Source organism: Lactuca saligna, chromosome 7 (genome assembly GCF_052625555.1).
Source record: "Lactuca saligna cultivar CGN05327 chromosome 7, ASM5262555v1, whole genome shotgun sequence".
Classification (NCBI taxonomy): domain Eukaryota; kingdom Viridiplantae; phylum Streptophyta; class Magnoliopsida; order Asterales; family Asteraceae; genus Lactuca; species Lactuca saligna.
In genome coordinates, this window is record NC_136423.1 from 177,221,628 (window position 1) to 177,245,993 (window position 24,366).

Here is a 24,366-nt window from a genome sequence, read left to right on the forward strand (position 1 = left end):
TTCATTACCAAATTCATAAAAAGGATTTATATAGACGTTGTGGGTAAACCAGCAACAAACGGTGCCGTAATTTATTTTTGGATGACAAAACTAATTCTTTTAAAACCAACATCTATAAATCTTGGAGTCATAACATTACTATGCATGACCCGTTGGACTCTATTGAATAGTTCCACAGCTTCTGACGTAAGGAAATCGAAAGTATCAAATACAAATGGTATAAACATGCGTTGATTTTCAATGCACGTTTTCTCATGTTTTTCCACTTTGTTTGATGCAGCTTTTAAAACAGATTGTTCCACAGTAAAAACTTCACTCCCCAAGCCCACAAGAAAGAAAACTCATGTTAGATCCACACATACATGTTTTCTCTAGCTCATCCAAATACTAATACATCTTTTTTTTTAATTAAATAAAGGTTTTCTTGATAATTGACGTGCATTATTATTTTTATTTTAATTACATAAAGATTAATACAATTCAAATGATAATATGTGTATTTTGTATGCTAGAGGTGCGCGATTCGATCTTTTGCACCATTTGTTTTGTTTGCCAAGTTAATTGCTTTTTCTGTAATAATATTATTGTGTTTAATAATAAATATTACTCTATTAATTTATTGCAAACTAACCATAAGTTTCTAATAAGATGTAAAAATTTGATTGTTGCAAACTTGATATCTGAGTTTTGATCGACTACACGCCTCCAAACCTTCAAACGCATTTTAAAGTTGCATATTTAATATAAAATACAATTTTTATATAACTAATACATATTTATATATAAAAATATGGTTTGAGTGTAAAAAAATGTATTTATACAAAACTATGATTTTTAAATGAAAAAAAAAACATATTTATAAGGTTTAAATGTATTAAAAAAATATTTATACGGTTTCAAATAAAAAATTGTCAACATTGAACAAAATTGAAAAAACTAATGTTCGATTTGGAACAAAAAAACTTAGTGTCAAAGTTGAAAGAAAAAATTAAACTTAGTGTCAAAATCGAAAAAAATGAAAACTTAGTGTTTTTTGTGAGAAAAAAAATCAATTTTGATACGTCAGCATGCCACGTCATCAAAAACTGACACGTCATCATGTCACGCCAACATGTAACCTGGTTAACCGGTCAAGTGGTCAGAATTGTAACAAATTGAAAAACACAGTGTCAAAATTGACACAAAAAATAACACGATGTCAAAATCAAATTTCTGTATAAAAAGAGTGTTTTTTGTATATTTACTATTTTCTCATATACTTAATAATGCATATGATCGATGTATATTAGTAAACTTATTAAAAAAAAAAATTTATACAAGGTTTTTAATATGTGAATTATATATATATATATATATATATATATATATATATATATATATATATATATATATATATATATATATATATATATATATATATATCGATGTATATTAGTAAACTTATTAAAAAAAATTATTTTATACAAGGTTTTTAATATGTGAATTTTATATATATATATATATATATATATATATATATATATATATATATATATATATATATATATATATGGGGTTCGGTTCCTGTGAGGACTCAAAAAATGATGAATACTGCGAAGACAATTCTCCAACATCCATTTCATCAAAGGCATAAATGCCAAACCCAATACTTAAGTGTGACGCGTTCACATGCGACCCAAGTCTGTGGTAATTAATACAGACTCGAGAATTAAATCACGTGCGACCAACATCCATGGAACGTCATTTAAGTGAGTTTTTTTTTGGAGCCCTTATTTGAGAAAATGTGGTAAATGAGTACACGGGGCGTACGCGTGTGTACGCTCAACGTACTCATGTGCGTGTTTTTGACGCGGAAGTCACCTAGTACGCTAGGCGTACTAGGCCAAGAGTGAAAACCCTAATTTAGGGTATGTCCCTATTTAAAGGACATGATGGCCTCATTTATGACCACCATTCCCAAACATCAACCCTCTCAAACCCTAATTTCTCGTCCCTTGAGCTTGTGTGTCCATTTGTGAGCTATTAAGTGTTCTTGTGGTTTCTTTGGAGTGAAAAAGGAGCTATAAAGAGGAATGAGTGGGAGTCCAGGCTTTGGATTTGAGCTTATATGTGGTTAGAGCTTCAGTTAGAGGTATAAATCTCAAAGCTTTCTCACCCTTTTGATTTGTGCATCATTTTAGTTCATTTTAGGGTTTTGGTCCGAAAGTTGGATGCTTTATGAGATATTGAGCTCCAAAGTTTATTATCAACTCCTTTGAGTGTTTTTGGTGGTGTAGAGTCATAAAAATCGAGACTTGGATGTTTAAACCAACCCATGCATGAGATATGAGCATTCTTGAGAATAGAGAGTGAGAGTTTTGGTGTTTGTAACTTTATCAGCCATGCAAAGGCTTAAAGTCACAGACTTTATGGAGTATGAGCCTTTAGGGAGTCCAGATCTGAGATTTGAGCTAAGGTCTTAACGGATTAAGACCAAATGAGTAGGAAGAGCAAAAACGGGGCGTACGCTGAGTGTAATCCTAGTACGTGCAACGTAGGGTCGAGAATCCCCAATGCATGCATGGTGAAGGAATACGCTAGGGATGAGCGTAGGCGGGTACCCGCCTCATTTGGCGAGAACCGGAACCGGAACCGGCGGTTCCTAGAAAGTTAGAACCGGAACCGGAACCGGTCTAGGCAGTTCTTCAATTTTTGGAACCAGTCCCGGAACCGGCGGTTCCGGTTCCGGGAGCGGGTAACCCGGTTACATCAACTTTATTAAAAAATTTCAATAAAACTATAATTTATTTCGGTCGGAATCGAATAAATTCGGAACAAAAACGGACAAAATCGAATCAATATTTTCTAAATCGGTCAAAATAGCGCACACATATATTCATACTAGATACCAATATATATATATATATATATATATATATATATATATATATATATATATATATATATATATACCGGTTCCGGCGGTTACCCAGCGGGTAGCGGTTCCTAAAAAACGAGAACCGGAACCGGAACCACTTAAGGCGGTTCCGTAACTTTAGGAACCGGTACCGGAACCGCTTAAGGCGGTTCCAGTTTCGGAACCGGCAGTTCCAAGGCGATTCCAGTTCCGAAAGTAGATACCCGGTTCCGATGCTCATCCCTAGAATACGCCCAACGTAGAGGGCTTTTACGCGCAGCGTACGCGCTGTCGTTGACTTTTAGGGTTTGGTCAATTTGTGGACTATTAAGGTCATGGAAGGGTAAAATGGTCTTTTATCCTTCTGTGAGTTTGTAGAAGGGTTAGTCTAGCTTCTTTGAGAGTCATTGTTAATTAAAGATAATTATCGTATGTATTAGGCGGAGGCTAGACCAGTGATTTGAGTTCAAGGTTATCCGATTTCTTACGAGGTGAGTCTTCTCACTATACTTACCTTGAGTGGTAATTTTGTGTGATCGGAGGGTCTTGTTTTCTTATATTGAGTATTGTGATATCCTGCATTATGTCTTTGTGATTTACATTGTGTATTATTCTGAGTTTGCTGAGTTAGGACCAAGGGGTCCACCCGAGTTGTGGGACTGGAGGGTTCCACTGAGACACATTGGTCGGAAGGTCTTATTGAGTATAGCCGTGAGAGGATAATGTGATGTGTGTGGTATTTTGGGGAACTCACTAAGCTTCGTGCTTACCGTGTTATGTGTTATGTGTTTCAGGTACTTCTCAGGATCACGGGAAGGCGCCAGCTTGATTGTACACATGAGGCGGAGTCACATTTTGAGGATCCCAGATTGTGTTTAAAACATTTTCTAAATATGTGTTTTGAAAACATTATCATTTGGGGGGTTTTGTGAACTATGTTGTGAGAATTACGTGATTTTTAAAATAAAAATTTTGTTTGAAAATTTACAGTGTAACATATAAGCTATTAAAACATGTAAAATTATATAAAATTATTTATCGAAGGCACGTCATTGATTTTTAAAAAGCATAATTAAGTTAACTTTTAAAACTATAAAAAAGATTTTTTTTTTTTGTTAAATTACTTGAAGTATCTTTTGGATTTGAAGCTTTTTTAACGGCTGAATAACATTGAAACAAGCTCTAACCACAAGCTAGAAAAAAATATACAATGACATTAGATGTTTAAAAAAGTATTCTGAAGCCACTCGTTGGAATTTGTATTTCCTATGTGTCATCCAACTAAAAGCAAAAGATACAATATCATCAAAAAGGACTATCCTCCTGCGGTCTCATCTTGTCATAAACGCACCTAAACCTAAATTTCCATAAGCACCCCCAGTCGTGACTAGGATAGCCTCTGAAACCAATTTACGACCTAAACAACAAAGCATGTAAGTCATGCATAAATAAGATATTCACCAAATCAACTCCACACCATCTACGAACTTTTTGAATAAGGAATGTCAATGCCACGTTTTAGCAAATTATCTTCCGTGGGTAAATGGTCCAAAACAACTCTCCATCGAAAAATGTTCGCCTTAATATAGGAAGGATTTTATTCCATTGAAACGACCCAAAAACACGACCCAAAAATTTTCGTTTTTCAATATAATCAAAACCATAATATAAGTAACATAACACAAAACATACGCGATGTATCCTCAAACATAATAAAATATTGTGCGGAAAACTGTATCATACTACATCAACCCAAAACATCAAGAGACATCCCCAGGATAAAAGCTATGCTGTGGTGTGTGTGCGATGCTGTCACCCCGAGCTCTTCCCTTTGCTTGCGGAAGTACCTGAAACTGTAAGCACGAAGCTTAGTGAGCTCCCCCAAACTACCACATACCATACAATAACATATAAACACATATTGGGCCTTGCCCACTGCATCGGCCCGAAGCCCGGAAACTGCATCGGACCGAAGTCCGGAACTGACTGGGACCTTGTCCCCTGCATCGGACCGAAGTCCGGAACTAACTGCATCGGACCGAAGTCCGGAACTGACTGGGACCTTGTCCCCTGCATCGGACCGAAGTCCGGAACTAACTGCATCGGACCGAAGTCTGGAACTGACTGACTGAACATGGCATAGCATAACACATCAACTAGCATAACACATATACGACATGCTACATCGGGCCGTGGCCCGGAACACATAATACTTAACACATAAAACATAGCACACAAATCCTGTTCGAGCCACGAAGGCATCGAACATACTAACTACTGCATCGGACCTAAATCCGGAAACTACTGCTAACTGAACGGGCCGGCATTGTGGCCTTAGACCCGTTCCTACTGGAAGGAAACTCACCTCGTAAGCTGGCTGCTGAGTGTGTGGCTCGGAAAGCTAACGGCTGCTGCTCCTGAATCTCCTCGGCTACAAGTCCATAAACACACTCAATCAAATACTAAACACTGCGCTTGGGGTAGAATGACTCTTTTACCCTCGATCAAAGTCAACTATCTTTTGGGCTGACTCGCCGAGTTGGGCCACCCAACTCGCCGAGTCCTACTCTCACTTTTCACTCTTACTCGCTGCTACTCGTCGAGTCTGGCATCGACTCGACGAGTACCCTCTTGATCCAAGAACTCAGACAATCTTCATCCGACTCGCCGAGCCGGATGAACAAACTCGACGAGTTGTTCTTGATCCCAAGAAGATTGCCTTAGACTCGCCGAGTTGATGAACAACTCGCCGAGTCCCTCCATCACTGAGTTCACCCTCAACTCGCTGAGTCCACTCTCTAGCTCACTGGGTTCACTCGACACTGGTAAAAATGAAGGAATCGGGAACTCGCGACCCAACTCGTCGAGTCGTTCTTCCGACTCGCCGAGTTGCCGCCATGCAACTGATGTTTACTCGATTTTGTTTGAATCCAACACATACAATTGATATATCTGGGTCCAATAAGCTGATTTACCACGTAAAGTTTCCAACTTTACTTGTACAACCTCATGAATAAGGGAAATAAGGCTAAAAGATGCATAAAACGGGTAGATCTATGGTTATCATGCAATATAACTCCAAAAAGACAGTAGATCTGGGCTCTACAACACCCCAACATTCAGATCCATAGATATTTCGGCTTATTAAGACATTCATGCAAACATAAGGCTTGGAACAAGCATCAACTAGCTCTTAGGAGAGCTCTAATGGAAGTTTAAAGCATATAACAAGATGGAACTCCGAAAATACCTCAATTAACTCTGATTTGGCCTTGGATCTTTGCACTACAACACTTCTCCTTGCTTCTTCCTTCTTCTCCTTCTTCACAGCTTCACAAAATGGCACCAAAACACATATAAGCTCTTCAAGGGAGGATTAGGGTTCTCTCACTGCGTTCTCAGGGTGAGGGAAGGCGAGGATGGGGGCTATAAGGTGGTAAAAATAGTGGGCAACCCGGGGATTTTAGGGTTTCACCCAGACGGATGGACTCACTGAGTCAGGGATATGGACTCGCCGAGTCCCCGGCTCACGCGTGCCCTCAGGCGCGACCCTACTCGGCGAGTCAGGCTAGAACTCGCCGAGTCCCTCTTGAAAAACTCACTATAATTACCAATAAATCAACATACCGGGAACGGGTCGTTACATCCATTCTGTTTTAGGGATAACCGAAACTAAACAGATCTCATCAATACGCAATCTGACATCCTTAACAACAAACTTCATCTCATTATTAAGATTCAAACTCCTAGTCCAGTTTATTTGAGAAAATAACTTGCAACAAAAGAGTTTTTAAGGTTTGAAATTGCAAATCCTGAGCACCACTTTGAGGTTCGATTCGCCAATCCCACTTCCAAACTTTTTCCGACCTTCTCTCAACAATAAAACAATTAATATTTGTGTTCAAAAGAGCAATTCTAAGAAAAGCAGGTTCCAACGTTCTGTCTCATACCCAAATCTCCTTCCAAAACCTAGTGTCTCCCCTGTCTCAAATCACCTTTTGCATCAGATTCAAAGAAACAACCTGATTTTTTTATGGAGTTTTAACAGTGAATCAACAATAGAAGAACAAATACCTTTATTTTTTCAATTTATGGTCATCATCCACAAAACCACCATTATTGGCATGAATAGATCGAATCACTTGAACTCAAAGCGCCAAAGGAGACATTTGAAACCACCAACACCGTTTGAGAAGTAAAGCCTCATTTAAAGCCGGAAGAGACTTGATACAAAGTCCTCACCTTTCTTTAGAAGCGAGATCAGTAGACCATTTATCACAAGCAATTTTTTTTTTCATCCAATTCACCTCCCTAAAAGAAATTTGCTCTAGCCGCCTCCAAAATATTACCAACCTTACAAGGCATTTTGAACAAAGAAATATAATAAATTCCCAATGCTCCAAGCACTGATCTAACACAAAGAAAGTCTTCCTCATATAGACATTATTGTTACTCGCCACCTATTCAATTTCTTCTTAAACTTTGACAAAATCGGATCCCAGCTAGAAATATTATCCATGCTAACTTCAGCGGGAACCCCTAAGTACAAAAAAGGGAATTGATCAGATTCACAACCCGCAACATTAACCATGTTTTGCACCACCGCATCCCGGTTCCATAAATCTTCGTTTTATGAACATCAATTTGCATACTTGAAACTACGTGAAAACTATTCAAGATGGCAATTAAATTCTTGACATTTAGCCGAGACCATTTACCAATAAACAAAACATCATTTGCATACAAAAGATGTGAAATACTTACACCATCATCCCTGACTTTAATAAAAAGACATGCATCCATAGCATCAAACATGGCCACATTAAGCCTTCCGTCACCAAAAGGAACAAAAAATGAGACAATAAATATCCTTGTCTAAGCCATCGTTCCAAACTAAATTTTTCTGTAGGATTCCCATTAATTAATAGGGAAAATGACTTACGAACCCAACGAAGTTTCTAAACCGTTCAAAAAACCCCAATCATGTTTTGTTGTTCAAAAAAACCCAACAAACTTAACATTTTGTCTAAAAAGCCCAACTAAGTTACACTTTCCTAAAAGTCAAATAAGAGAAACAGATGATGTGGCTTATTACCGTATCGGAAAAATGACTTGTTAGAACAACAAAGTTTCCAAAACGTTTAAAAAACTCCAATCATTTTTTGACTGTTCAAAAAAAAACCTAACGAACTGAAACAAACAAAATTAGGATTTTTTGAATGGTTTGGAACTTTGTTGGACTTTTTAGATAAAATATTAAGTTCGTTGGGTTTTTTTGAACAAACAAAATATGATTGAGTTTTTTTGAATGGTTTGGAAACTTCGTTAGGCTTTTAAGTCATTTTCCCTTAATTAATATTAACAATCTAGAAGAAATTAAACAAGTTCCTACTGTCAAATGAAACATTTTCTTTTTTTCGAGATTTTTTAAAGATAAAAGGTATAAGCTATCAAAAACTGTATGTTGAACGCGCCCTAAGAGTCCGAAAACCTAAACGAGAACATCATACAAACCAAGTATTGATAGTTGTGTGATTCATAAACAGATAATTCCATATTGTAAGGTTTGATTTTTTTATCACTTTTCCAACTAGATGAATAATGAAAAGAAGTAACCTACCTCGAAAACGAATAATGGTTCTTACTACCCACGCTTAATTACAAAGAACAATAACCGTTTGGTTCTATATAACAGCCTAAATGAAAATTGCTGTAAGCTTGTGGTTTTCTTTTTGTGATTTTAAGAAGTTGGTGACTAAATTATAAAATAAAAACAAATGTTAAGAGTAATTTGTTGCAATTAAGTCTAAATTAAAGAAAAATGTAAAGTTTAGTTGTCTTTTGGTTATAATTGCAAGGCGAGTAGATTATATTTGACTTTAAATTATTAATAGCATACTAGAAGGCGAAGCTTATTAAATGCTTCCTTTGTTTAAACCCACAAAAAGTAACCGTGTTTTAGAATCCCAAATTAATCCCATGAGAGTTTAGTAGACAAACACATGCACCATAATTTATTCATGTTAAAATAAACCACACAAAACTCATGCATCTCATTAATTTTCATGATACTAAGATTATTTCAAAAGATTATGTTTGCCATTGAACTTTAAGCACACAAAGTGCGAAGATAGCCAGTAGACTTTGATGATTAATTTTTTCTTGTAAGTGAACACTTTAATGTTAAGTTGAATATGAAATTCAGTAATAATATATGATTCTTAATCGGATAATTTACATCTTTTGTAAATAAAAATAAGAACTTGTATCAATTGAATCAATGATCACATTATGACAAGGTTTTTTTGTCATCTCAAAGGTGTTTGGTTGTATGATTTAAAGTGTTTTTGAAACTTGAAAACAAACATAATTAAAAAAAACGATATAATTACTAAACGATTTGTAGTCTAGTACCATTAGTAGTTTGAAAAATACCTCTTCTTCATAAAAAATATATAGATTGAAAAGTAAAGTAGAGAGTTGTGAATTAGCTGTTCTAGAAAAACGGATTTTTTTATTACAAACAGAAAGTAAAAATTAATATTTTTGATATTTTCTTGTGAAATGACAACAGATTTGAAGCTTAGGGGGTTTCTGGTAATAAATAGAAAAGCAAAGAACAAGAAACAATGTTTGACAATTAAAGATATAACCAAGGTTTAGACCAAAAGCTCTTCAACCGATTTTTGCATCTGCAATCCACCGGTAATGGCGCTCCCTTCTTCTCCATCCACGTTCACCTGCAAAAACCTCTTCGCAATAACCCTAATTATCGTCTTCCTCCTTTCTTGTTGTACCCACAGTCCACGAGTACAAGCCCTTAAAGCACCAATCAGACCACAAGACATACTCCCACTTTTACCCCGCCAAGTTTCATGGCCTATTCTCAACACTTTCCGAGGCGCCGCCGATCTTCTGCCGAGCTTCGTCGGAGCAGCGGCTATTGCAAATAATTCGCTGTTGCATTGGAAAGGGTCTTGCTTTTATGAGAACACTGCGTGGTTAGAGCTTCATAACAAAAGTGGTAGTGAATTTGGTGGAGGCACTCTTCATATCAAGGTCTATTACCTTTTCATCTATGAATTCTTGATCGCTTTTGATTTGGATAATTCGTGGTTGACATGTACGTTATTGGTTTCTTAATCCTGTAACAATTTAGCGGTTTCTTCTTTTTCAAATTTCTTTTAGGGAGAATATATTCATTTAATTTGATCTTTCGAGGTAAAACTAAGTTCTATATCGAGGGTTTTCTCTAAAGCTCTATGCTCTTAGATATTGGAAAGCTGTTGAGTTTATTTGGTTCAAATTAAAGTTTTAGGAGGTGTTTAGATGTGATTTCTGATCATTTAAACCCTAAATAATGACCACAATCATAATTAAAATCAGTTTTTGACAATTTTAGATCTCCAAACACCCCTTTATACGTGTTATATGGATAAGCATGTGGTTCTATGAATTGTTTTGTTTCTCATCAATTTGGTGACTAAAGATCAAGGCTTTTGAACAATTGTGTGACAAGGAAAAATATCCTTTATTGGAAGTTAGTGGATTATGAATGTGATGAAAAAACTTCTGCTTCTAATATTTTAGGTAAAGTGATTATGATGATGATTTCTTCATTAATTAAGATCAGAAGATAATCAAATTTAGAATAAAAGGCAAGAATTTGCCTGGAAGAAAATGATTATTGAGATGAATTTAAAGTTACTTATCCTAGCTTTAATCAACTGATTATCATGTTCTTAGTTTCAAATTAAGATGTTGTTTCTTTTTGACTTAATGTTCTAAAAACAACTTAATTGATAACGTCAAGAAAAAAGAGACTTTCCTCATCAAGTCCTAACTTCTTACAGATTTTCCCTAAACCCTATACCCTAAATGACGTTGCTTTTGCTTTCGGATTATGTTTATCCCATGTTTTGAATTGATGTTACTTTCTTCATTTCTTTAGGTAAGCAAGGCACACAGTTGGACATGTATGGATATTTACGTCTTTGCCACTCCATATCGTGTGACATGGGACTACTATTTCATATCCCGTGAGCATACCCTTGAGTTTGATGAGTGGGGAGGGAAAGCCGAGTACGAATATGTAAGTTAATAAATTTGATTACTATTGATGATTAGCAAAAAAAAAAAAAAAAAAAAACTTGTACTTTCTCCATTTATCAGTGTAGCCACTTAACTACTATTTGTAATGATTAAACAATTATACTGTTCAAAAAAACATTTTCCCAAACATGTTTTTGATATATTGGCAAAGTACAATAATACAATATTAAAAAAAAAAAAGAAAAAAAAAAAAAACGAACAATAGTCTAATGTTTAAACTCTAAATGTTAAAAATGGTGAAAGTATGTTGTCATTTTTTTGTATTTCATTTATAGTACACAAACTTATACCATTACCAACTACATCTCTTTATTTTCAAAAGGTAAAACGTAAAGGAGTTTCAATTTTCCTCATGGAAGCCGGGATGATAGGAACCCTAGAAGCATTATGGGAGGTTTTCCCTCTTTTCACAAACACCGGATGGGGGGAAACTTCTAATCTTGCTTTTCTCAAAAAACATATGGGAGCTAATTTTGAAGAAAGATCCGGGCCATTTGTAACAAATGTTACGGTTGATGATATACACTCGGGTGACTTTCTTGCAATATCAAAGATCCGCGGGCGATGGGGCGGGTTTGAGACCCTTGAAAAATGGGTATCCGGGGCGTATGCGGGTCATTCTGCTGTTTGCTTGAGGGACCCGGATGGGAATCTATGGGTCGGGGAATCTGGACATGAAGACGATGAGGTAAAATGTGCAATTTTGACCCATTTACCAAAACGTGAGTCGATTTTGGGTTATGTAAATTTGGTAAAAATAAAACGGGTGAAAAGTTAAAACTCGGGAAAAAATGAAACACGTTGAAACTTGAAAGTTGCCCAACGTGTATTTAAATCTTAAAACCACTTAAATCATTTTATTCAAGAAAAAATATCTAAATTAAAGAAATAATCATTAAAATGACAAAATTACCTATTTGTGATTTGATTATAGGGTCAAGATGTAATTGCTTTATTGCCATGGGACGAATGGTGGGAATTTGAGGTGACAAAAGATGATTCTAATCCGCATATCGCATTGCTTCCTTTACATCCCGACCTTCGCTCAAAGTTCAATGAGACTGCAGCATGGGAGTATGCACAAAGCATGATAGGGTTGCCATATGGTTATCATAATTTAATATTTAGTTGGATTGACACCATCAGTGATAACTACCCACCACCGTTGGATGCTAATCTGGTACCAAATTACCTTAATGCCCATTTAAATATTACACAGAACAGGTTGCACTGCATTTAGCTTGCAATGGACTCAGTCCCAATAAGACAAAGGTTGTACTTTTTGTACCATTTAAAAAAGACATAATTTGTACTTTTTTGTCAATAAGACAAAAGTTGTACTTGTTGTCCCATCAACATTAGTCTGGTGATCCAATGCATGTCAAATACAGTATAACTTTTTGTCATGCCATGTTTAGTGGGCCATTCTTAATTTTTGAGTGCTTTAATTAATATTTTTCTTTTTATCATGGTACAGGTTGCTTCAGTTATGACCGTGTGGAATCAACTGCAGCCTGCATATGCGGCTAATATGTGGAACGAAGCCTTGAATAAGCGGCTTGGTACTAAGGTGGGCTGGTGATGAGAAGGGCATTCACGTCTTTTACACACGAGAGATTAAGAGAGAGAGAGTCCATATCCCACCTTGTTTCACCTTTTTGCGTCGGATAAAAAATTGCAACTTTTGTCTCATTGACATCAGTCTCTAAAGTCATGTCATAACAAATGGGGCCTACATTATGCTACTTGGAGTTTTCATTATATCATTTTATATTTGTGTATTTTGATTTTGGTTTATTCCTTTCTCCACAGGGTCTTGATCTTCCAGATATTTTAGTCGAAGTTGAAAAGCGTGGTTCGTCTTTTGCTGAATTATTGACTATTCCTGAACAAGATGATTGGGTTTATGCTGATGGAAAGTCAACTTCTTGTGTTGCGTTTGTCCTTGAAATGTATAAGGAAGCCGGACTTTTTGGGAATCTTGCAAGTGAAATCCAAGTTACCGAGTTCACAGTGAGTCGTTTAATCTCAGAGCATGATTTATACATGTAAATAAAGTAAATTGCATGGCCCAAAAAAGATGTAATGATGTTGGGAAAATGGTCTCAAAATTCACAAACAACCCTCCCGATAAACACAAGAGAATGTATATGAAAACTCCTAAACTGAACAAAAACCATGAACCTCAAGAGAGAACAAATTTTACAATTACATGGACTAATCTCTCAACCCAACCCCACAATTACACCCCCACTCTCCAAAGATTTAACTCGCCCTTTGGACACTCTTAAACAAAAGAAAAGAAATGAATCAAATACTTTGTAGTATATTTTGATTGGGGCACTTTAGGAACCGAAAAACTAGTCCTTTTGTATGCATGGAGTCCACTCCAGTTTTTCGTGTTCCTTTTCCATCCCTAATGAAACCATGTGTGGATTTACATTGATGTATATATTTAATGATTTTGGTTTTTGCAGATAAAGGATGCGTACATGCTCAACTTTTTTGAAGACGATTTGAGTCGTTTGCCAAAGTGGTGTAACGAAGGGGACACAGTAGAGCTTCCATTTTGTCAAATCAAAGGCAAGTATCGAATGGAACTTCCCGGATACAATACTATGAATCCATACCCTTATATGACCGAAAATTGCCCATCACTACCTCCGGACTATTTTAGGCCGGAATACTGCTAAAGCTATACGGGTTTTTGTCTTCATTTGATGGTGTTGTCCTATAAATGGTAGGTATAATGTTAGGATCCTAATTCGCTTATCCTTTTTAGGGTCATGAAACATGGATACATACATTACACAAAAGTCATAACATGAACCACTTGTAGTTGTATATAATTTTGATTATGTTAGACACATGGAGTAGTAGATTGTTTATTGTAATTCTACTGCTCTAGTCTAATGAATTTTATGTGTAAAGATCCATCTTTTATACCTATAAAATTTGGAGGGGTATCATCTCTTTATTGATGTACTTTGGTTGAGTGAAATCCTAAAAGTGAAGCTTCGGCTTCATTTTAGAACCAAACTGTATCGATAACATGTATTACCAATTGAAACGTGATTGCATACTTGTTACAGTTATGTAAATAGGTCAAACAGTGAAACATTGTTGCATAAATAAAATGAAACATGGTTGTATTTCTCGTCTAAGATAAAGAAACCACTTGTTGCATAATTTGAGAAAAAGATTAAAGATACTTGTATTTCGATCATCTCAAAGAAAAATAAAAATTAGATGTTTGATTGTTTCATGCCAGCAAATCAAGCAATAACAACACTAACAGGGAATAGCTTACTTAGTATGTGAACCCAAAAGCACAATACAATTCTATTTTCAAGAAACATGATTACCATATTTGGTATACACAACACAACAATCATTTGGATTACATACACATTAACACTACAGATCACACAATTTATAATCAAATTCTCATTCTGCCTTTGCTGAAAAATGGTTACCTCCAGTGACAATCTTGTACAGATAAAATGCTGTCATCACTCCACTGCAACAAGATACAAAACATACAGCAACTTCATTAGAAAACTATATACATGATGGAGACTAAAACTATATCTTATTTCACTTAATGGTTGTTGCTTTTTTCTTTTTACCCATCCCATATTTGTAAAGTGGCTGAATGGGTATACAACATTTTGTTGTATAAATGTTGTATACATAAAGTTTGTTTTTCAATAAAAAAGAAAAGACTAGATGATCATTTTATCCATACATTGCAAAAAAGCAAATTTCACAATATTCATTGGGAGAAAAAAAGAAGGCAAATATATACAGCGTTAGTGTCTTAATACATTGAGACAGGTTTTTATTGGCTTAGCTATTAATTCATTCTGTTCAGATTAAGTCAAAAAAAGAAACAACCTTATATAGTTGTCCAGATTAAATGCTTAACACATTAAGTCAAAAACATGAGAAATTTTCCAAATTATGTACCTGATACCAGCAACAACACCAGCAGGCATTATCTTCCCAGTCTCAGTGTATCGCTGTCCCATAACCCATGTAAGAGCAGCAGCAATAACTGAGATATCAATTCACCAAACATGTTAACAAGCTATCTTTTACCAAACAAAAAGGTACTATTTCCATCTGTGAAGTGATTTTTTCCACATCAGACATGGCATAAGTGATATTTGTGTTACCACAAACTCTTTTGGGGGTTTTAGAAACAAATTTTGATGGTATCTTTTGGATCCATCAAATTAGGCATTTCATCGAACACTTTCCATGCGCATATATGTTACTTACCTGTTTCAAGAATCATACCAAACCATGAGTTCTTCCGCTTGTGGAATGCATTGAGAGTGAGATACGAAGCGAGGAACAGCAATAATCCAGTGCCCACACCACCAGCCAACGACGTCGTGCTCCCTTTTCTAGCAAACCCAATAATCCCACCGCAGAACACTATGATCCCGTAGGGGATTGTGAAGCAAAAATCATGCATTTTTTAGTGTAACAAGATTAGGGAGTTAGGGGATCTAGGAAGAATATTAGGGTTTTCAACGATCGCGATCGAAGATCTTTAAAGGGTTTGATTTGAATAGATGGATTTGAGAAAGTCTCCCAAGAATCGATATCTAGAAGGTCAACGTTTCTGTTTTGCAGTGGTTGGCTTGCCGCGGCAAAAAGACTATTTGGTCGAATTTATCCTTTTTGTTTGCTCGTGATTTTTGGTCAAAATTATCCCAAACGATTGAAATGTTAAAATTTCCTTGTAATTTCAGAACTATTTTAATAAAAAAAAAATGTGTATATGATCTAATATTTAACAAATGATTATATTTTTAATAATATTTACAAAATCATTATGAATTTTGCACTACCGATTACACATTGTTTTTTTTATGGTCGTTATGATAAAAATCTTTCATGGATTTATTAATATATAAACATATATTTATGTATTTTGTATTATATTAGGTTTTTGATCTTCTTCTTGGGTCTTATGAGATGTGAACATTTAAAAGATACTTTGTAATTGACAATTGGACACATTTCACAATTGATAGTCATTTTATATAAATAGTCAAGAAAAGATCAATTTATTAGATATACTTATACCATTTTGGTTAGTTGGGTAATTATCCAAATAATATTGTAACATATAATGTACGAGGGTTAATATCGTAAATTTGAGTAGTGCAAGTGGGCAACCGACGTAAGGGTGGGATCGGTCCTCTTATGAAGGTAGAACACTAGAACCTTCTTTATTAGGTAAAGTAAGTAGCCACGTTATAAAGTTCAACTGAAACTTTCAGAATAGAGTGAATCACATAATTAGCCCCGTAACCATTCTCTACCTTCCACTTTTGCACCTCAAAAGTTTCATTTAGCTTCTTTAATTATAAGATAGTTGTTAAGATTTATTCTATCATCAAAGAGATTTTTCGTGTTAAAATATGTTAGATTTTTGGATAGATTTATATATATTTCAAATTATATATCAAGCACTTCCATTAAGCATTGCAAATAGCGGTTACAGACAATGATCTATACAGATGATACAAGTCATGATAATGTCATCATTTGTAGGATTGGAGGCTTCATAACATCATTCTTAAATCTGTCAACGTGATTTTATAGTCTGGTGTAAACTTCGGTTTGATAACATTTAAAACACCAAAAACTACCATTTAGGGCAACATTTATTACACAAGACTGAAGAACATAACAAGAAACGGAAATTGGAAACAGAAACTAAAAAGAAGATTATGAATTCATAAGGTCAAATTACCAACAAGAGTACAAAAAACATCCATAAAAATCTAAACGAAAAAAAAAAAACAAGGAAAAATGAGTACAAAAAATCCAAAATTACAACAACACAAGCCCAAGTTCAGATGATCTTAACATGCTCTTAATCCTATAATTATACAGATAATAATGAAGCTTACCATCACCAGGTCCATACTTCAACTCCTTCAAAAACCCTTCATTATGCATCACATCCAAAGCATTAAAAACATCAAAATCCATCTGTTTTGCCACAATAAGCGCATCATTCATCAACTGAATCAATGGAGTCTTTGTTGCCACATTATAATACGAATAAGCCGCTTTCAAATTCGAATGATTCGGGTGTCCAAGAATCGAAGATGGCAAACTGTAAAAACTACAAAAATCAGTCACTTCATGAGTCTCTTGACTTTCAACCACAAAACTATCAACAACACCTTCTTTAGGAACAATCCAATGTTCAACATCCATTTCATCAAAATCAGGTGCCACAACAAACTCCAGTAGATAAGTTTTCAACAGTCTTGTGACACTAGGAACATCACGAAGCTCCATTTTTCTAAATCCGGGTGTCAGGGGCGAATCGGGTAATTTATAAAGTTTCATTGTTCTACTCATGGTCATCCTAGGACCAAGTCTTGAAAACCCAACATCGATAAGTTTTTTAGGGTTTAAAGATCTGTGCCAATATTGACATGAAGTTATGGGGGTGGGAAGAACAACTCCAGCTGTGTAAGCAGCTTGCCAGATGTTTTCCAAATGTACCCTTCGTGTAACCTCTTTGATCATAACAGGGGCTAATCTTTTTGACCTGAGTTTCTTGTGAACACACAAGAAGTTGACTTCTGCCATTGTTATGATCTCGTTTTGAACTCGGATTTTGGCGGGGATTCCGGTTATGAAAGCAACTAACTTTTTTGATGATTTGACACGTACGCCTATGTGCCAGGTTTTGAAGTAACCAGGGGGGTGTAGGGCCCACTGGAGAAACTCTTTGGAGTAATTGAATCTGAACATGTTTTCATCGTCTTCTACGTAGTTGTTTGAGAGGAGGTTGTATACTTCAAGACATGTTTCTTCAGAGTTCATATCACAAGTGACCCATTCGTATAGATTTGGAAGATTGTAGGGTTCTTGTTTGACTTCTGATAATGGTGTTGGAGGTTCAATTGGGCCTTCGGGTAAGCTAGTGTCGCGTAGATCTTTGAATTGTCCTACAGGTTGTGTTTCCCAGAATTTGTGCCTTTGTGAAACAGAGAGGGTTTCTTGAATCTCTCTAGATAATTCATCAATTGGTGCTGATTCAGTTTTGACAATCTCTGAATTTTGATTGGTGGTATCATCATTAACTGAACCATTGTCTGCCATTGTCAGCTGAACCCTATATTTAATTGGAAGATGAACATATTAAAATTGGACCAAAATCATGCCAAAAGAGAAGGAAAAGAAAATTCGGCAGTGATTTCAGAAGCCAAATCTAACAATTTTGAATGCTCACAACGTCAACATTTTTATCCGCTTGACTTGGTTTACAAGTCGAGTTAGTTGTCAAATTTTCTCCAAATTTAACGAATCGATTTCATTTTCAAAAGTTACTCCCTCGCTATCACAATCAAGTACATCTATATCTTTCCACGGATAAATCTAAAACGATAAAGTTCTCATTAGTTGAGAAAATTCAAAAATTGTGCACATATGAACGATCTTCGGAAATCGGAACTAACAGTGCAGAGCAATCGAATCAAGAAAAAAGATAACATATCATGAAATTCGGAACCATTTTGATCAACTGAAATTGTTTGTAACCAAGTGAACAAAGAAGATTGAAATTACCGTTGGTGCAGACCTCAAGTTGATCAAGCGATCGGAGATATGCAGAGCTTTAATGGTTGAATGCTCAGGCGACGGCAGGCAGCTGAAAATAGCCCTAGCGGCAAATCTGAGGGAATATATACGCAATCACATTACAGTAGTACGACACATCGAGATTCGAGGGTAGTTTCGTAAATTAACAAGTTAGCCGGTTTACTTATTCCCCGGCCCACCCACTTTGGCCCGTTTATCATTCAAGTCAATAATTTTTTTTTATTAATATATCCTTATTTATCCTTATTCTATATGATTTATCATTATTTAAATATAAGTTATTAGTTGACATAAATATGAAATAATTAAAAATTGATAGATTAATTACATGGATGTAATTTTTTTAATAGTTGATATTTGCATATTTGAAAGTTTTGATGATTAATTTTTTATAATATAAATTACTATAAAATATATTTCTTTTTATTTGTATATTTAAATAGATAAATAACTATTCAAAAATAATAGAAATTTAATAAATATCAAAAAAACTTTTTTCAAATAGTAGAAAGTTGTATATACTATTGGAAATGTTGTAAGCTGTAACTCATAACTATTTTTTTTTTTAATTGGGAGACTGCATAAAATAATATTATCATGTGTTTTTCTTCCAAATGTATAAATAATATATTTTACTAAATCCATGAAAAAATCATGTCTTTTTTTAATAATAATCTTTCATGGGTATACAATCATATGCATTTTTTCAATAATGATTGTCATGTGATATTACATAGACGCTGCATATCAAAATAAAAGTAGATTTTTTTATTATAAGAATTCCAAAACATAATGTTTGTACATAAAAAAAAATAAACAAATGACCAGTGAATTTTACTTGGGGTCAATTAAATGACAAAAAAAAGTTTATCAGTAGTAATCAATCAAGAGTTGTAAATGACGAACTCTTTTTATATATTACATTACATATGTCGTCTTCTTAAACCAACATTTTTCATGTATGGACATGGCCGCCAACAACAAGAGATAGCATCGTTCATCAACGATTGTAAACAACAAACTTTTTTCATATTTTATTGCATACAAATATAAAATGCTGTTCTTCAAATATCTTCAAATATGCAAGTTGATTCGTTCTTTGGCCATAATATATGAAAATGTGTTTTTTTTCTCAACTGTGCAAGTTGATTACGTAGTACATAACAAAACGAGTTATATCGTATTTTGCATAAACTTGATAAGACTCAAACCCGTGACAACAAAAACTACAATCTTTTGTAAAAGATATGCTCTTGGGACAAATCCATTTGCTGTATATTTTTCAATCGCATGCCTTTATGTGTATCAAAATCATATTTTTCCCTTTAGAAACCAAGTATGTCAAAATCATATTGTATTACTTCTTTCATGTTAACTACTTCTTTTTTTATATTGTAATTGGTCCCCATCCTCATCATATATAACACCAAAAAGCTTGACAAATCATGTGTAACATAACATAACATAACATAGCAGACAAAGCCTTTTACCAAATCAACTAACAACAACAAGGCATATAACATATATGATTGTTGGGGTTATGTAATTACACACAAGTATTAATAAATTACTAATACTATATAATACATGATTAACAAATGTTGTCATGTATTTATTTACGCGTTAACCCTGTTTTGTTTCCTTAGTAGCAACACAGTCTGAAGTGATTAAGGAGGTTATCCAGACCTCATCAGATTTCACAGGCTCATCATCATCATTCCTATGCCAACTCCAAAAGGCATGACTTGAGTTCACTATCTTCAACTCACCATGACCAAAACTCGCTTCACGAAACACTGACCATTCTGGCGATGGCTCCTTGTACCTATCAAATTTCCCAATAACAGCAATGTACTTTATTTTTTACCCATATACCTACTTTATTTTTTAACCTGTAATTACATTTCTCTACCAATCTAGGCAATCTAACAAGCAACAGCAACATACTTATATTTTTACTCATAATAGCAAGATACTTACATTTCCCTACCAATATGGGCAATGTACTTATGGGTAAGAAATCGTAAGTACATTGCCATTATATGTTTAGAAATGTAAATATGTTGCTATTATGAGTAAAAAATAAATTACATTCTACAAGTCTCAAGTCTCAGTTTACATATTCCTTTCATTGGTATAAAAAGATGTTAATGTAAAGTAAAGGACTTACTTTTGTGCTAGCCCTTCTTTGTTTCCTCCATCTCCAATTGTCACATGGACAGCACCACAAGGGTTTGATTTCCCGTTGTAAACACGTTTCTGACAAACAAAAAGATAACCACATTGAAGTCAGTTTCAAATACTAAAGAAAATAATGAAACTAGCAATAAGGATTAAGGGGCAGTTTGGTAAATCGCGCTGTATGTTGAACCGAATGGTTCCAAGCTCTTAATGGTTAAGAGAAGGTAATGTTGCTTAACCGTTTAGAGGCAGTTCCAAGTCTTTTGATTCGTTCAGAGCTTGTATCAAACGCCCTGACTACTGACTGACTTATTCAGATATTACCAAACAGCCCCTAAGGTTATAGGAGTAGTACCGTGCGTTCATAAGCATGCACATGGCCGGAAAAGACAAGATCAACACCAGCTGCATGAAGTAATGGCTCCATTGCTTCCATCATATCATCTCCTTCACCTTGATGAGCATAATTACTATTATACCATGGCACATGAAACAATGCAAGTAACCAAGGTGTCTTTTTTCGGTCTACTGTTGACAGATCTGCCTGTTGCCAGATATTCAATCCAATAATAACAGAAGACTATTTTTTTAGTTCAATGTCATCCCAAAAGTACATAAAAATATAAATCTCTTTCAAATTTATAATTAATAATAAAATAATAGAAAGAAAACAGGCACCTTCAACCAGTTGTATTGCTCAGAATTCACATCATAATCCGTATATGAACCAAGCATCACAACATGAGCCCCTGCAACTTCAAACGAATAATAAAGATTTGACATTGATCCACTTTCTTCATGAGGCATCTTCCATCTAGCATTATAAGATTCAAACCCATCTTTAATAAACGGAATATTCTCTTTCTCATGATTCCCTTGTGTCACCATCCATGGCCTTGCACTTGCAAGTGGCTCCACAAGCTCCCCAAATGTATCCCACCTGCTCTGAATATAATCAGCATAAGAAAGATCACCAGGGAGAAGATGAAGATCATATTGACATAAATCAATATGGTCCAAAGTTGACTTTGTCCAACCAGTTTGACCTAAATCACCAGCCACAGCTAATGTAATTGGGAACTCTGATGGTGGAGTTTTGAGACTGAACTCGGGTCCTTTTCCTCCACATTTGTAATAGTAAACAGTGTTGTGTTCAAGTGGACCAATGACAGTGTGGTGGATTGTCCCTGAGGTGTAAAATAAGTAGCTATAAGAAGTAGTTTCTCCATGACTTCTAGAGGTGTATTTTCCAGGTGATGTTCCATATTCAACAAGTGAAGGAGAAGATGATTTGCTTGTAATCCATGTAACACGAATGTGTTTGTCCCCTGCCAATGACACATGCACCTGAAATCACTGTATTTGTTAGCACTTGTCTCACTAATACAGAATGATTTGTTATCTTTTATGTTTTCATCAATGAGGTCATCAAACATGAGTAAAATGTAGAGATAAGGACATAACAATTAACAAAGACCCTTTTGAATTACTCTGTTGTAAAAGAATAGTATATTTTTCTCCTGTTTTTTCATGTGTTAATGCATGTTTCCACATAATCATAATATCCTTGATCATATACTAGTGTAACTTGTAGGAACTTCTTCTTCTATAGAGCCCACCATATGGCTCTCATCATTGCCCTCGTGTATTCTTTATACCCTTTTTAAAACAATTGAAAACTTTGGAAAAAACTTTTCTGTCCTTTATGTGTCAACAAGAAGGGTTGTATTGTTTACATCTGAGAAAAGTCACAAAACACAGCATATTGCAAAATGGAGCTTGTAAGCACCATAAATGAAAGCTTTTCCATATACACCACACAACAACCAGGTGAAGAGCAAGCATATCAAACAGATAGCAGAATTTACTAAATTTATTACTAACAAGTAACAAACAGTGACATAATTTGAGTTCTTGAATGACCATTATATGGTAAGTACATTTACATTTTTCAACCTCAAATTTTAATCTGCAGAAGTGAATGCATGTATTTCCTAAGGATTACAACAATACCTCTACACAATAATTTTGAGCATAACCATGTAAACTAGCAAATGACAGATTAAAAGCTAGATTCTTTGATATTTAATAAACAAAAAACAACAGAATAATGGAAACGAAAAGGTAAAGTAGGTGCAACATAAAAAATACAACATAAGTATTCGGTATCTCCGGGACAATCTGTTCAATCAACAGATGAATAATTATATGAAACACCTCGATCTACAAGAAGCATAAGATGACGAGCATAGTATTAAACAATACTAGAAAAAAGTAAGCAAATCAAACCTGTTGAGGTTGAGAGGAAGGCTTCGGATCCCACGGAAACTGTAAGTTCTTTCGAGGTGGTGGCCGGACGTAATCAGCAGCTACTGTTATGGCGTTGGCCACCACAACCACCGCCATCAACGGTAACAGTATTTTCAGCTTATTTGGCACCATTTTCAGCTGCGCTTTTTCGAACAGAGTGAATTCGACAGGTTTCATCTGGTCTGAATGAAACGGCATGTTCACTCCAAGTTCCATAGAAACTTACACATTTAACCCTTTATTATTGAAACTTTTCGAAATAGACCTTGTATTATGTCTGGATTACAGCTTTTTTAGACTACCATCAATTATTGTCCAAACATAGAGCCAAATAGTCAATTTACTTTTGCTTTTTTTGCCCCCTTTATTATTATTGCTTTCTCTTTTTCAAACATTACTATTTAAATTAGATCGTGATTAGTAGTATTCTTTCACATTTTATTATAAAGGCTTTGATATTGTTTATATAAGGACAAATGATATAAAATGGGTGTTGCTAATAAGACACTCCTTAGACACCCTATAATCATTTTTACAAAAAGTCAACCTATAATCAACTTCTTGTAATCATCTTTTTTGGAAAACAATGCAATTTCAACCGATAAAAATATTTCAAACATTAATTATGTTGTAAATCAAAAGACACGCAAGGAAACCGACAAATAATATTGTGAATTATATGTCGATTAGTTGCGAATAATAAATTCAATTATTATTATTATATTACCGAGTTTCGTCCAAAACCAAATCTATCCTTCTCGATTAGATCCGATTATAAGAAAGGTAGAAGAAGACTGTCCTGTTATTGGACGAATGAAACACAAGACAGAAAAATAAAACCGACCTGTTGATAGCTGACTTGATCTTGAAGCAACTGCACGGATCAGATTCCTGTCCTTAAAGGTTTTTACTTCGCTTGTATTGGCTGTAAGCAACAGAGTAAAACCCCAGGATTTAATGCAGCTAGATCGATATTCCAACAGCACTGGAAATCGACAAACACAAAGCGACTACTCGGAAACTAGAAGAAAAACCGCAGAGAGAGGGAGAGAGCTTTGAGAATTCGTGTGTGTTCTGAATGGCTCCTAGAGAGCTATATTTATAGGTATCGAAACCCTAGATGGCATAAACCGGGCCCCCATAGGCGGCCCCAGAAACCCTAGGGCGACAGCTTGCTCTCCAAGCAAGCCGTTTCCTTATCCTTCTAGAACGCCCCGATGACTTAT

General features: G+C 35.1%; 3 protein-coding genes and 1 pseudogene across 4 annotated transcripts; 1 reads left to right on the forward strand and 3 right to left on the reverse strand.

Moving 5' to 3' along the window:
- Positions 1-9,548: 9,548 nt before the first annotated feature.
- On the forward strand, positions 9,549-13,989 carry LOC145004287 (uncharacterized). The gene is made up of 7 exons (XM_078963180.1): positions 9,549-9,955; positions 10,848-10,988; positions 11,331-11,696; positions 11,943-12,188; positions 12,486-12,578; positions 12,821-13,021; positions 13,486-13,989. Exons 1-7 carry the CDS (start codon positions 9,605-9,607, stop codon positions 13,699-13,701), a joined length of 1,614 nt encoding a protein of 537 aa, XP_078819306.1. The 5' UTR covers positions 9,549-9,604; the 3' UTR covers positions 13,702-13,989.
- Positions 13,990-14,300: 311 nt separating this feature from the next.
- LOC145004289 (Transmembrane proteins 14C) lies at positions 14,301-15,677 on the reverse strand. Its single transcript, XM_078963181.1, has 3 exons — positions 15,293-15,677; positions 14,978-15,065; positions 14,301-14,528 (listed from the first exon to the last, which is right to left on the reverse strand). Exons 1-3 carry the CDS (start codon positions 15,489-15,491, stop codon positions 14,456-14,458), a joined length of 360 nt encoding a protein of 119 aa, XP_078819307.1. The 5' UTR covers positions 15,492-15,677; the 3' UTR covers positions 14,301-14,455.
- A 1,054-nt stretch (positions 15,678-16,731) lies between these two features.
- LOC145005731 (glycylpeptide N-tetradecanoyltransferase 1 pseudogene) lies at positions 16,732-18,726 on the reverse strand (annotated as a pseudogene). The gene is made up of 2 exons (XR_013662663.1): positions 18,617-18,726; positions 16,732-18,164 (listed from the first exon to the last, which is right to left on the reverse strand). The product of XR_013662663.1 is annotated as a glycylpeptide N-tetradecanoyltransferase 1 pseudogene (transcript).
- A 1,422-nt stretch (positions 18,727-20,148) lies between these two features.
- Positions 20,149-23,353, reverse strand: PAP18 (purple acid phosphatase 18). The gene is made up of 5 exons (XM_078963991.1): positions 23,120-23,353; positions 21,509-22,177; positions 21,186-21,374; positions 20,820-20,908; positions 20,149-20,474 (listed from the first exon to the last, which is right to left on the reverse strand). The coding sequence occupies exons 1-5, from the start codon at positions 23,336-23,338 to the stop codon at positions 20,273-20,275; spliced, it is 1,368 nt and encodes a 455-aa protein (XP_078820117.1). The 5' UTR covers positions 23,339-23,353; the 3' UTR covers positions 20,149-20,272.
- Between the last annotated feature and the right edge of the window lie 1,013 nt (positions 23,354-24,366).

Excerpts from the sequence above, each read along its gene's own strand:
- LOC145004287 (XM_078963180.1), top strand. The coding sequence starts at position 9,605 with ATGGCGCTCCCTTCTTCTCCATCCACGTTCACCTGCAAAAACCTCTTC. Across the intron at positions 12,189-12,485 it reads CACCGTTGGATGCTAATCTG|GTTGCTTCAGTTATGACCGT; the intron begins GTACCAAATTAC and ends ATCATGGTACAG. Across the intron at positions 12,579-12,820 it reads ATAAGCGGCTTGGTACTAAG|GGTCTTGATCTTCCAGATAT; the intron begins GTGGGCTGGTGA and ends CTTTCTCCACAG.
- LOC145004289 (XM_078963181.1), bottom strand. The coding sequence starts at position 15,491 with ATGCATGATTTTTGCTTCACAATCCCCTACGGGATCATAGTGTTCTGC. Across the intron at positions 15,066-15,292 it reads TGGTATGATTCTTGAAACAG|TTATTGCTGCTGCTCTTACA; the intron begins GTAAGTAACATA and ends TTGATATCTCAG. Across the intron at positions 14,529-14,977 it reads GGTGTTGTTGCTGGTATCAG|TGGAGTGATGACAGCATTTT; the intron begins GTACATAATTTG and ends ATCTTGTTGCAG.
- PAP18 (XM_078963991.1), bottom strand. The coding sequence starts at position 23,338 with ATGCCGTTTCATTCAGACCAGATGAAACCTGTCGAATTCACTCTGTTC. Across the intron at positions 21,375-21,508 it reads AGCAATACAACTGGTTGAAG|GCAGATCTGTCAACAGTAGA; the intron begins GTGCCTGTTTTC and ends ATCTGGCAACAG. Across the intron at positions 20,909-21,185 it reads TGCATGCTTATGAACGCACG|AAACGTGTTTACAACGGGAA; the intron begins GTACTACTCCTA and ends TTTGTTTGTCAG.